At 40.3% G+C, this 12268-nt stretch overlaps 1 protein-coding gene across 1 annotated transcript; it reads right to left on the reverse strand.

The window, feature by feature from the left end:
- Positions 1 to 724: 724 nt before the first annotated feature.
- On the reverse strand, positions 725 to 7931 carry LOC129643226 (beta-defensin 109-like). The gene is made up of 3 exons (XM_055567480.1): positions 7812 to 7931; positions 5138 to 5314; positions 725 to 930 (listed from the first exon to the last, which is right to left on the reverse strand). The coding sequence occupies exons 1-3, from the start codon at positions 7819 to 7821 to the stop codon at positions 725 to 727; spliced, it is 393 nt and encodes a 130-aa protein (XP_055423455.1). The 5' UTR covers positions 7822 to 7931.
- Between the last annotated feature and the right edge of the window lie 4337 nt (positions 7932 to 12268).

Raw genomic sequence — 12268 nt, forward strand, 5'->3', positions numbered from 1 at the left:
TCATCTCTTTCTAGTTATCTGCCATGCCGTTACAATCCTATGCTATCACCCCGAATTATTTTCTCTTGCCTCGTTCCAGCTTTCTCTCGTTTTCCTATTTATATCTCTTCCACTCCCAGATAGTTTCTAGATTTCCTCTATATTTGGCTTTTAATTTCCTTTGAACTCTCTGTGTGTCTATTTAGTTATGTTGCATATATAATGATATCTTCATTTTTGCAACCTGTTGGTTTTTTATCTAAGATAATTTTTTTTGAAAACTTGTTACGTAAATAGACTTTACTTTTTCTTATTATGCTTTGTTTGGAGTATAATTGCTTTACAATGTTGTGTTTCTGTGGTACAATGAAGCGAATCAGCTATATGTATACATACATTCCCTCCTTCTTCGACCTCCCTCCCCCGACCCCCATCCTGCCCATCTAGGTTATAGCAGAGCACCCAGTAGAGCTTCCTGTGCTTTATAATAACTTTCCACTGGCTATTTTACACACTGTTGTGTATGTATGTCAATCTCAATCTTTCTTACTTTCAAAGAAGATTTTTTTGGATTGAAATGAGTTTCAAAGAAGCAGTATTCGGGTTGATTTGAAATCAATATATGGTTATTTATTTTTATTGACAAGGGATGATAGAAGTTGATAATAAAGCCAGCAGTGTTCAATGTGTATATTCTAAGATTTTTAGACACAAGCATGTTTCATTTTTGATGCTTTTCCACGTTTCATTTTATCCTAGGCTTAACGGGTTCTACATAATCTGAATAGATAGCGGGCGTTGGAACTGGAATGAGGATCCACCACGAGCGACAGCACTTCCACCTTCTTTGGCAGTAGGCAATTATGTCCTCTGTTGTTCTGCAGGTGTCTCTTCTGCAAATGCCTTCCAGATTGAGACAGTGGTTTCGTGCAGAACCCATACCACTTCTTACTACAGAAGAAGAGTCATTAAAGTCATTATCCCGTGAAGGGAATATAAACCTGTAAATCTAGGTGTTAGATTAGATGAGATCTAGCATGAGCATTTCTACATGGAGGAAAGAAACTGGACAAAGGGTCCATCCAATTGCTCTATCATATTCACTATCTCCTTTTTACCCAAGAGCCAAAATACTGACAAACTCCCCTCCTCTCCTGATATATTTAAGCTTCAAAAATAACTTTGGTAAATGTTGAAGTGAAACAACAAAGGGATGGATAAAATGTATGTTTTAAATACACAATGTCCTTATTATTTTACTCCTTTATACGGATCTTCAACCAGTATTTGCTGTGTCTTCTATTCACTAGGCATTTTTCTTTGTACTAGCAATAGAACAGTAGAAATGGCAGAAATGTTGCTTATTCTCACAGCAGCTTATATTCAGTGAGAAAAAGTTTACCATACAAAAACAGAATGACGAGATAATTTCACAAAGGGTTAAGTGGTTAGAATACAATAATACGCCAGATATAGTCTGGAGGATGGAGTTGATAAAATGGACCAAGAAAGGCTTTCTCAGGATATAGCATTTGAACTGAGATGTGAATGATGAAAATGAAACAGACAAGTAGTTATCCGCATGAGGGTATGATAGGTGTGTAAGGAGCGAGGTCCTTTGCTTAGTTTATTTGAAGAACAGAAAGACCTATGTGGATGGAACATATTGGGAAAAAATAAGTTTGATAAGAAATGAGATGACTTTGATTAAACTGGATCAAGATCATTCTGGGGTTGTAGGTCATAGGAAGCTTGCAGACCCATATAGTTAACATTGCAGTTTTCTTCTATCAGCTTCTCTGTGCTTATGCTTCTTTTAAAATATTTGGCATTTTCACCTCCTATTTCCTCCAGTCCATTTAAATAAGGGATGGGAGAGGTTTCAGGAAAAACAACTCTGTGGATACTCAGATGTGCCATGTGCTAAGTCACTTCAGTTATGTCTGATCTTTGTGACTCTACAGGAGGGCCAGGCTCCTCTGTCCATGGGATTCTTCAGGCAAGAATACTGGAGTGGGTTGCCACTCCCTTTTCCAGGGGATCTTCCTGACCCAGGGATTAAACCAGTCTTTCTTACATCTCCTGCATTGGCTGGCAGGTTCCTTACCACTAGCACCACCTGGGAAGCCCACTCAGATGTGGTACCGGTTCATTCTAAACTAATAGAAAACCTCTCAATCTCTTCATGTTTCAATCAGCTCAGAAAGTAGAATTTATTTTTTTCTTTCCAAGTTAGATATGATCTACCTAAGTCAAGGGACAAAGAAATTTTCATCATGGAGTGTATCAGAGGAAATTTAAATTTCTGGACATGCTAAATGATCCTTTCAATTATATCTTTAAAAAGTAAAGGGTATTATAAAGCTGAAAATTGGTCATTGTGTCCAAACCATTATTTCCTTCTGGTGACTTATACAGTAGGAAAGTTAATTTACTAAGTAGCTTTCTAGTGGCAGAACTAAATAAACTGGCTTTCTAGTGGAAAATCTACCTAGAGCTGGAGTTAGGAAACAGACAGTTAACAGCTTCAGTTGGACTCACCCGTGTCTTGAGAATTTTCATAGTGTCAAGATTTTACCACTCAAGAAATAATGCAAGGTCCATTTAATATTGGATGGAGTCTATTAAATAAGATAGTTTTTAGTATCATTGTGTTAATTGTTTTATGCTTGCCTGTCAAAGCCATTCCTAGATAAGGATGATAAGTCAGTATTTTCTGATTAAACTTTGGTGGTGATGTTCCTGTTTACTGTAACAGAGTTACATAGACAATATTCCCACTTGATCAAGTAACTTAAATATGTATATGAAGGGAAGAATGGAAAAGAAAATCAACATTGACATCTGATAAACATTATTTTTTAAATAGGAAGAGTTTTGCCTTAACCAAGTTAAAGTTTGTCTGCAGATAATGTTTCATAGTAAAATACTAGCCTCAATCCCATGAAAATCATAAAGAGAAGAATGTCCAGTCAATACTATATGACTATAGCTCTGAAAGTTTTGAGCCATGCCATAAGTCATAAGAAGGAAAGTCAATGATTACTTGAACCCTTCCTTCAATATCTCCCCCACTGCCATGGGAATGATATAAGTAACATTTTGACAGAATCTGTAGGGGTACCAGAAATCACAGGGTATCAGCAATGCATCAGAAACTGAGGAATAACTGAAAGACACAAACCAAACACGATCAGGTTGCAAGAAAGATTTAAACTCTGGCCAAGATTATAGGTTCAGTGCTTCAAGTGACTGCTATTGTAGAAATAAACGGACCCTGAAGAATATCTTTGAAATATTTCTATTCTTGAAAATGATAGGTCGATTTCCTAAAATACTTCCTTCTTTAAGGAAAAAAGTCTGTGAACTGAAACTTGAGCAGTGGGCCCTCTGTATTGGTCAACCGGGTAGGTGGAGGGTTTCCTGGAAGGTCAAAGCTGTGATCACCAGTCTGAACGCAGGGACTGACTCTTGGGTTTTGCACATTGCTGTTTGGTTAAGACTGGAATCCAGGAACTGAGATAAAGAAGGAGAGGTTTAGAGCAGTAGCTTTGGATGGCTGCAGTAACACATTCTCAACTGAGACTGTAGGAACATGGCAAACTGAGTACAAGCAACAAATTTATTATGAAAGAAGACCAGGAAGGTATGATACTGTGAGTACAAGTTAATGGAAAAATAATATATTTGGACCTTCACAGACTAAAGGTATGGGAATCACCCATATGAGCAAATAAATATATTCTTGCCTTGACAAAGAAAGCAAGCTGAGTAATTAATGTGTGCGTGCTTAGTCACTCAGTCGTGTCTGACTCTTTGCGACCCCATGGCCTGTAGCCAGCCAGGTACTTCTGTCCGTGGGATTCTCCAGGCAAGAACACTGGAGTGGGTTGTCATGCCCTCCTCCAGGGGATCTTCCCAACCCAGGGATCAAACCTAGGTCTCCCACATTGCAGGTGGATTCTTTACGATCTGAGCCACGGGAATTTATAGATCCTATTTTTAAGAGCCCCTCAGTGATCTGGGTTCTCAAAGAAAGCCAATTAACTAAAATCCAAAGGTGTAAGGACAAAGGAGGGGGAATGAGGCCAGAGAGATAGCAGCGTGGATGGTTTGTCTTACAGTCTTTCGGGCACCTCTCAAAGGTCTTATATTTATTCTTTGCCCTAAGGATTTAAGGTCACAGAGTCTCACATTTCATGTGACTGTCTCCATTTCCCAGCCCAATCATTTTCTTCCCACATCACACATGCACTAGTATTCCAAACTCTGTTATCCTCCTAATTGCCTCCAGATTTATGTTGAGGTACCTGCTGCTGCTGCTGCTGCTGCTGCTAAGTCGCTTCAGTCGTGTCCGACTCTGTGAGACCCCAGAGACAACAGCCCACCAGGCTTCCCTGTCCCTGGGATTCTCCAGGCAAGAACACTGGAGTGGGTGTTGAGGTACCTACTCTGTGCAATGCTACTTCACATAAGAAGCCCTTCCTAAAAGGTGGACCAGCGCTTGATCTTCTCAGAAATCCCTCCCTAGGGACTCTAATTCTCTTTCTGAAACCCTCTTCTGGGTCCGTGCCATTTACGTAGCGTGGCCCAGTGGCCAGTTTAAATGAGACAGGTCTGGGTTATGCCTTAGTTCTGATACAGTGATAAGTGCTTCTTTCACTTTGCAAAGATGTCTATTTCAGATTTTAAAAATGTTCATCCTACTTCTATAATCATGGCTACACCTCTCCCATAATGAGAGCTGTGCTTATTATTATGCTGATTTGTCAGTTCCTTCAGGAGGCAAACCTACAGGACAGAGTTCCCCAGGACGCACCCTCTGCACTAAATCCTGTCGATAGGTCTCTGTCCATCTGTTTCTGACCTACTGAATAGATATAATGATAGATACTGATGGAATCCAATCCTTTCCAATCTACCTGCCTACTAATGGGTCACTGTGCCTCACCTAGACATCCCAAGCTACAGAGTAAGGATAAAGCCGAATGTGACGCCATCCAGCATTCGGCTAATGGCGAAGGAATGTTCTCTCTACCGTCCTCCCCTGTTGTCATCTTATTAGGTTTGTGAATCTGTAAGACTGATTCCAGGGTCTTGTCTGACCTTCCCAACAGCTTTCTGAACTGTGGACCCAGGTAATCAGCCACCACCTTACCTGGGGATAAGAGGGTCAAGAAGAAGAGCACAGAGAGCAGCAGGTGGAGCCTCAGGGGGGAACAGCAGTTGGAGGGAAGGAGCGTCAGCATGGCTTCAGCTGGTGATCGCTGGGCAGGCAGGTCATGGCCTTTTATGGTGTCCCCTGGGCCTGCGGTTTTTCCATGATTAGTAGAGCCTATCCAAAAGAGAGTTAACTCAGTTTTTCACAGGAAATCTCCACGGAAAAAGTACATGGTGTGGTGGAAACTCAACAGATGAGAAAGCAGAAACTGATGCCATGGGTTTCCCAGATTCAGGATATCCGAGCTGTCTGCTGTGTTCCCTTATGGGGAGACCCTCCCAGCAGGGGATTGATGACTTTTAGCAGTCAGCTGGTGAAGACATGGTCAGTTCCTCTTTATGTCACATGGAAAATAGAAATTGAGTTCTGTTTCACATTTATAATATCTAGAATTGAAAGTGTTTGCACATTTTGCCTTTAAAATTGCTGTTTTAGTTGCTTTGCAGTCTTTTTTCATTTTTATTTATTTTTGGCTGTGCTGAGTCTTCGTTGCTGTGCGGGCTTTTCTCTAGTTGTGGCAAACAGGGACTACTCTCTAGTTGCAATGCGCAGGCTTCTCATTGCAGTGGCTTCTCTAATTTTGGAGGTGCACGGGCTCTAGTGTGCTCAGGCTTCAGCAATTGCGGCAAGTGGACTCAGCAGTTTTGGCTCCCAGGCTCTAGAGCACAGGCTCAATAATTGTGGTGCACCAGCTTAGTTGCTCTGCAGCATATGGGATCTTCCTGGATCAGGGATTGAACCCATGTCTCCTGCATTGGCAGGCAGATCCTTTACCACTGAGCCAGCAGGGAAGCCCACTCTACTGTCTTAATGTATTTTTCATCTATTTGATGTACCAATTGTCAGTGAGAAAATGTTGTCTGCATTACCTTTGGTCCATTTATTGTGAAGTAACTAGACCCAGAGAACCCCATGGACAGGGCAGCCTGGTGGGCTACAGTCCATAGGGTTGCAAAGAGTTGGGCATGACTGAAGAGACTTAGCAGGCAACTAGACCTGTTACCTAGATTTCTAGGATGATACAGCAATAGTATCAGTAACAGCAGCAGGAAAAACAATAGAGGTAGCAGTTCTGTCAGTCAGGATCCAGCCAATTAGAACAGAATAGTGCTTTGGTTTACAGAGGGGACTTACATCAGGATTTGTTCAGAGAGAATGCCGAGGGAACCCAGAAGCAACTGCAGGCAGTGGATATCACCCCTCGGTGAGACAACAAAATGGAGGAAGCCAGGAGCCAGGGGAGGACGCCTGTGGTCCTCAGGCCTCGGAGGAGGGGGCACGCAGCCCAGCCATGCCGGTGCCTCTGCAGACCTGACGGGATACCTTTCAGAGTCAGTCCTCAGGTCTATGAAAGGGGCATCGACTAGCTGTTGCAGACACCTGTTTGAGGACATTGTGAGATGGGTTCTGTAATGCCATGAGAATGTGGACCCAGGAGGCCACTGTTGCTCCTGGATGCAAGCCATCGTTGCTATAGCAACAGTGACAGGAACAAAAGTGAGGAAGTCCATCCCCCTTCTCCAAGCTCCAACTCTCCCTGGAGAGTCCATCCTTGAAGTGAATCAGCAAAGGGGTCTGGGAAATGCGATCTGCACCTTCCTGGTCCCTGAGTTACTGGGAAGCATAGTGTCAAAGAGGGCAACTGGAACCAAGAGACTCTGGGGAAGTGACGCCACAATGGATGCAATGTTAGAAAGTTCGAGCAGTCAGATTTTTTTTTTCAACATGCAGATGTTTCAAGTGATTATGTTGTAAACTCATTATGCATTTCTTAGAGTTTAAGTCACTTAGGGAAGCTATGGTCCAGAGTGAAATACAGGAAGGGATATTGAACTGGTGATGGTTCATTCTGGCAATGGGATCTGATGATAATTGGGCCAGAAGGTAGTTAGACCCTGAAAAAGACTTAGAAGCAAAAACAAGAGAGAAGCAATATGTAAGAATGAAAAATGCTATCAGTTATGCTGGAGTATCTAAGAATCACTTTCCTATGCTGCCTGTCCATGAATTAAAGGCTCACCATTCTGAAGGATAGTTATGGGAGTAGGTGGGTGCCTCGTACCTATTTAGGGCTTTTGTAGGGAGGCTACAACATGCTCTTGAGGCAAGATATTTACCCCCTTCTGGTTTCTGGTTCTTATCATTGTGTCAAAGCCTGTAGCAGAGTTTTTCAACCTCAGCACTGTTGATATTTTGGGTCAGATAATTCTTTGTCTTGAAGGTCATTTCTGTCATTGTAAGATGTCTAGTAGCATCCTTGGCTGGTAGCATCTTGGCTACTATTAATAGATGCTGGTAGCATCTTTCTGGTTGTCACAACTGAAGGTATCTCTAGACATTGGCAACTATGTGCTGGGGAGAAAAGCATCTCCAGGTGAGAGGTCTGATTTATAGTATCTAAATCCTCAGGCAGGGTTGTTTTTCTTCTACTTTTGGACCACTCCTTAGGGCAAAGGTTTGGCTGTAGGGTTATCAGATGGCAGCTGACTTTGAATGAACCCAGGTAAAAGTTGGGATTATATGAACTCATCAGGAGCAGAGCCAGACAGGGCCTTTTCCATCACTCAGTATCAGGGCCCACTGCATAACTGGAACTCCTCCAGATTTTTACCTGTTCCCATAATGGTGCCAGGTCTCAAAGGTACAGGAAAGTTCTGGGGGTGGAAGCCGTGGTTACTCAGGAAGGCCGTGTTCTGGGTGGAGGAATATAGCAGGTTCTTGTAAGTGCATTCTATCCTGACATTAAAGCCTGAGGAAAAGAAGCCACAAGCTATTAGAAGTCAAAGGGAGCTATAAAAGCTGAAGACAGGAACAGAACTGACATTTGTGTTGTCTTTTAAGTCAGATATATTGAGATGTATCTTACACAATAGAATTTTATTCAGTAAAATTTAGCTCATTTCTATGAGTTTTCAAATGTGTATATAGCTGTATAACCACCACCACAATCAATACCTAGACCAGTTCTATCACCTACAAAATCCCCGTCATATTCTTCTGTGTCCGTCTCCTGTTCCCATCCCCTGACAACATCTTTCTGTCCCTATAGTCTGTTTTGTCTTCTTTTTTTTATCTATTTCTGCTTAAGTGAGGTTTTGGTAGTTTGTTTCTTTCAAAGAATCCACCCATTTTCATTGATCTTGTTGGATTTATGCACGTAGAGCTATGCCTAATAATGTCTGGTTGTTCACCTTGTATCTGTGGGATCTACTGTGCTTTCTTTCATGGCTGGCATTGGTAATCTGTGTGCTCTCTCGCTCTCAGATCAGAATGGTAAGACACATACATTTTATTCATCTTTTCAAAGAACCAGCTTTGGATTTCATTTCTATTTTCTATTGATTTTCTATTTAATTTCTTTTATTATTTACATTAATCTCCTCCTTTATTTATTTTAGATTTAGTATGCTCTTCTTTGACTATATAAGCATTTGGATACAATAAATTTATTTCAAAATGCTACTTTAGCTTTATTCCACACATTTTGTTATATCATATTTTTATTTTTACTCAAGTCGAATGCTTCTTCATTTTTATCTAGAAGTTGTTTGATTTTAAAATATATGGGAACTTTCCAAATACTGAATATTGATGTCTGGTTTAATTCTAGTAAGGTTACCGTGCATATTTTGTATGATCTAGATAATTTTGTGTTTATCAAGACTATTTTGTGGCCCAGAATACAGTTTACATCTCTCAAAGATGTAACTTACTTCAGTTAGCAAATATTCTCAAAGTTCATCTATGAATTTCCTTCTTATTTTTTTATGACCAAACAATATTCCATTCTGGGACACCTTTTCATTTATTTCTGCCTTCTTCAGTTTCCTCTTATTATTGTAACACACTTAGAGTGTTTATTCTACTGTTGTTGTGGGAAGGCTTTAAACAATATTAATTAGATTAAACTGGTTGTTAGTATTATCCAGGACTTTTATATACTTACTGAATTTTTGTCCTCATATTTTAGTTGTTACTGAAAAAGAAATGATTTTTATATTGAGATATAATTGATATACAATATTATATTCATTTTGGGTGTACATATGCATATATTTTGAAGTGATCACCACCATAAGTCTAATTAACATCCATCAAAAAGCATGGTGAGCAAGCTCTGGGAGATAGTGAAAGATGGGGAAGCTTGGTGTACTACAGTCCCTGGGGTCACAAAGAGTTGGACATGACTTAGGCACAGAACAGCAACAAAGCCTGGTTACAAATTTTTCGCTTGTAATGAGAACTTTAAGACTGAGTCTCTTAGCAACTTTCAAGTGTTGAACGTCACCTAGAATGAATTTCTGAGTCAAGGCAGAATGCCTGGCAGGACAACTGTGCAATACAGTATTATTAACTATATTCACCATGCTGTACACTGGATCCGTAGGATTTATTTAATAATGAAGCTTTGTACCTTTTGACCATTTTACCCTTTCTACCCACCTCCAACACCCTTATTCCAATGACCACCAATCTGTTCTCTGTTATCTACGAGTTCATTGTTTTTTGGTTTGTTTTTTCTTTTGGATTCCATGTATAAATGAGATCATACAATATTTAACTTATTTCACATAGCATAATTCCATCAAGGTCCATTCATGTTGTCACAAAATACAGGAATTCCTTCTTTTTATAACTGAATAATATTTCATTATATATTAATATATATCACATTTTCCTTATTCATTCATCTATCAATGGACACTTAAGTTTTCCATATCTTGATTATTGTGAATAATGCTGCAATGAACATTGGAGTACAGATATCTTTTTGAGTTAGTGTTTCTGTTTCCTTCAAAAAAAACCCAGAAGAAAATTTGTTGCATCATATGGTAGTTTTGTTTTTTCTAAATAGCCTTTGTTTTGATTAGGGTGAAATGATCTTAAATATAAAAAACCCTAAAGACTCCATAAATGACTGTTAAAACTAACAAATGAATTAAAGTTTCAGGATACAAAATCAACATACAAAACTTAGTTGCATTTCTATATGCTAAAAATGAACTATCTGAAAAATTAAGAAAACAATTTTATTTGTGATAGCATCAAAAACAATAAAATACTTAAGGACAAATTTAGCCAAAGAATGGAACCATCTATACACTGAAAATATAAGACAATAATAAAGGAAATTGAAGAAGGCAGAAATAAATGAAAAGGTGTCCCAGAATGGAATATTGTTTGGTCATAAAAAATAAGAAGGAAATTCATGGATGAACTTTGAGACTGTATGCTAACTGAAGTAAGTCAGAGAAAGACAAATACCATATGATCTCATTTATATGTGGAATTAAAAAAAAATCCAAACTCATAGAAACCACAAATATAGTGATGGTTGTTGGGGGTGGGATGAATGGGTGAGGGTGGTCAAAGTGTACAAGCCTCCAGTTATAAGGTAAATAAGTTTTGGAGAGCTAATAGACAGCCTGCTGTGTATAGTTAACAACATTTTAGTGTATAATTGAAAATTGATAAGGGAGTAGATCCTAAAAGTTTGCGTCACATATGCAAAAAAATTCTAACTATATGTTAGGATGGTAGTGATAATTTAGTAGCTAAGTCGTGTCCAGCTCTTGCGACCCCATGGACTGTAGCCGCCAGGCTCCTCTCCGTCTGTTAGGATGGCTATTGTCAAAAAATACAAGAGAAAAAGTGTTGTTGAGAATGTGGAAAAATGGGGACCCAGAGCACTGGCTGTGAAAAGGGTGTGACAGGAACTTGGCTTTTTTCTGGGTGTCATTCTGTCCATGATTCAGCTTGCTGGTGACTTCTGGGAAGATTTCCAATGAGCTACCCTTTTGTTAGGAAAGGAGACCCCACGAGGCTGCATGGAGTGAAGTGGTGTGTTTTCCAAGTGTGGAAGGGGATTCGTCTCCCCAGATGAAGGGCAGAGGGCTGCAGGGCCAGGTGAAAACAGGAGGTGAGAAAAAGTTCCTGCCCCCAACCGGAGCTCATCCAGGCCAGATAAAAAGATGGAAACCAAACCATGGCCAAGTGAGGATACATCACAGGATTCTTAGAACAGGTTCTGTGTTTGCAAATTTTGATTCTTTATTTATTGAGAACTCACTAAGAATCCCCGTGGGAACAAAAGACAGAGAGGCAAGAGTGAAAGATCAGGAGAGTCAGAATAAAACATCCAAACAAAAAGCTTCAGCGTACTCTAGGTGTAGTGGGGTCGACTTCAGGGACGTTCACCAAGGGCAAGCAGCATGGGCGGCCATCCAGACATCGCCCAGAATGAATTTCTGAGTCGAGGCAGAATTCCTGGCAGGACCCATTTGGACGCTCACAGACCTCCCTGAAACTGGAGCTGCCTGCACAGAGAAGAGGGTGATGGTTACTGTTTACTGGTCTCCTTAAATTTTATTGAATTTCATGCGGTGAAGGAATATCTGCAAACAAGCTTGTATGGATTTTTCGTTGTTACTCGATTTTCTTAAAAATCTGTTTGTTGTTTAGTTGCTAAGTTGTGTCCAGTTCTTTGCAACCACATGGACTGCAGCCTGCTAGGCTCCTCTGTAAATGGGATTTCCTGGGCAAGAGTACTGGAGTGGGTTGCCATTTCCATCTCCAAGGGATCTTCCCAACCCAGGGTTTGGCAGACAGATTCTTTACCACTGAGTACCTGGGAGAGCCCCTTAAAAATCTGCTTTCACAAAAAAAATTGTATTGGGGGCATTCTTGGAAAATCCAGCAAGATTGAGTGCATCTAAGAAAGGAGAGCCTGCCCATGGGCAGCCCTGCCCTCGCTCCGGGGCTCACACACATCAAAGCTCCTCCCGTCTTTCTCACTGCCTGTTATCTCCTGACACTGATGGCAGAAGGCAGTCTTTATTTGTTATGAGTCTTGTACTGCTCGTTTTTCTAAAGTTGAAAAAACTTTTTAGAGAAAGCTGTCTTTCTCTGTGTTTGTGTATCTTTCAAAAGTGGAACTGAAATACAGATCTAAAAGATAATGTACACAAGGAAATTATTAGAGATTATTATTCCTTCTGGGGGAAGGAAACAATATTCCTATGTACGTAATGTGCAGATAGCACCCACGTCAGCATTTCTTGCATCATG

This window comes from Bubalus kerabau, chromosome 2, assembly GCF_029407905.1.
Source record: "Bubalus kerabau isolate K-KA32 ecotype Philippines breed swamp buffalo chromosome 2, PCC_UOA_SB_1v2, whole genome shotgun sequence".
Classification (NCBI taxonomy): domain Eukaryota; kingdom Metazoa; phylum Chordata; class Mammalia; order Artiodactyla; family Bovidae; genus Bubalus; species Bubalus kerabau.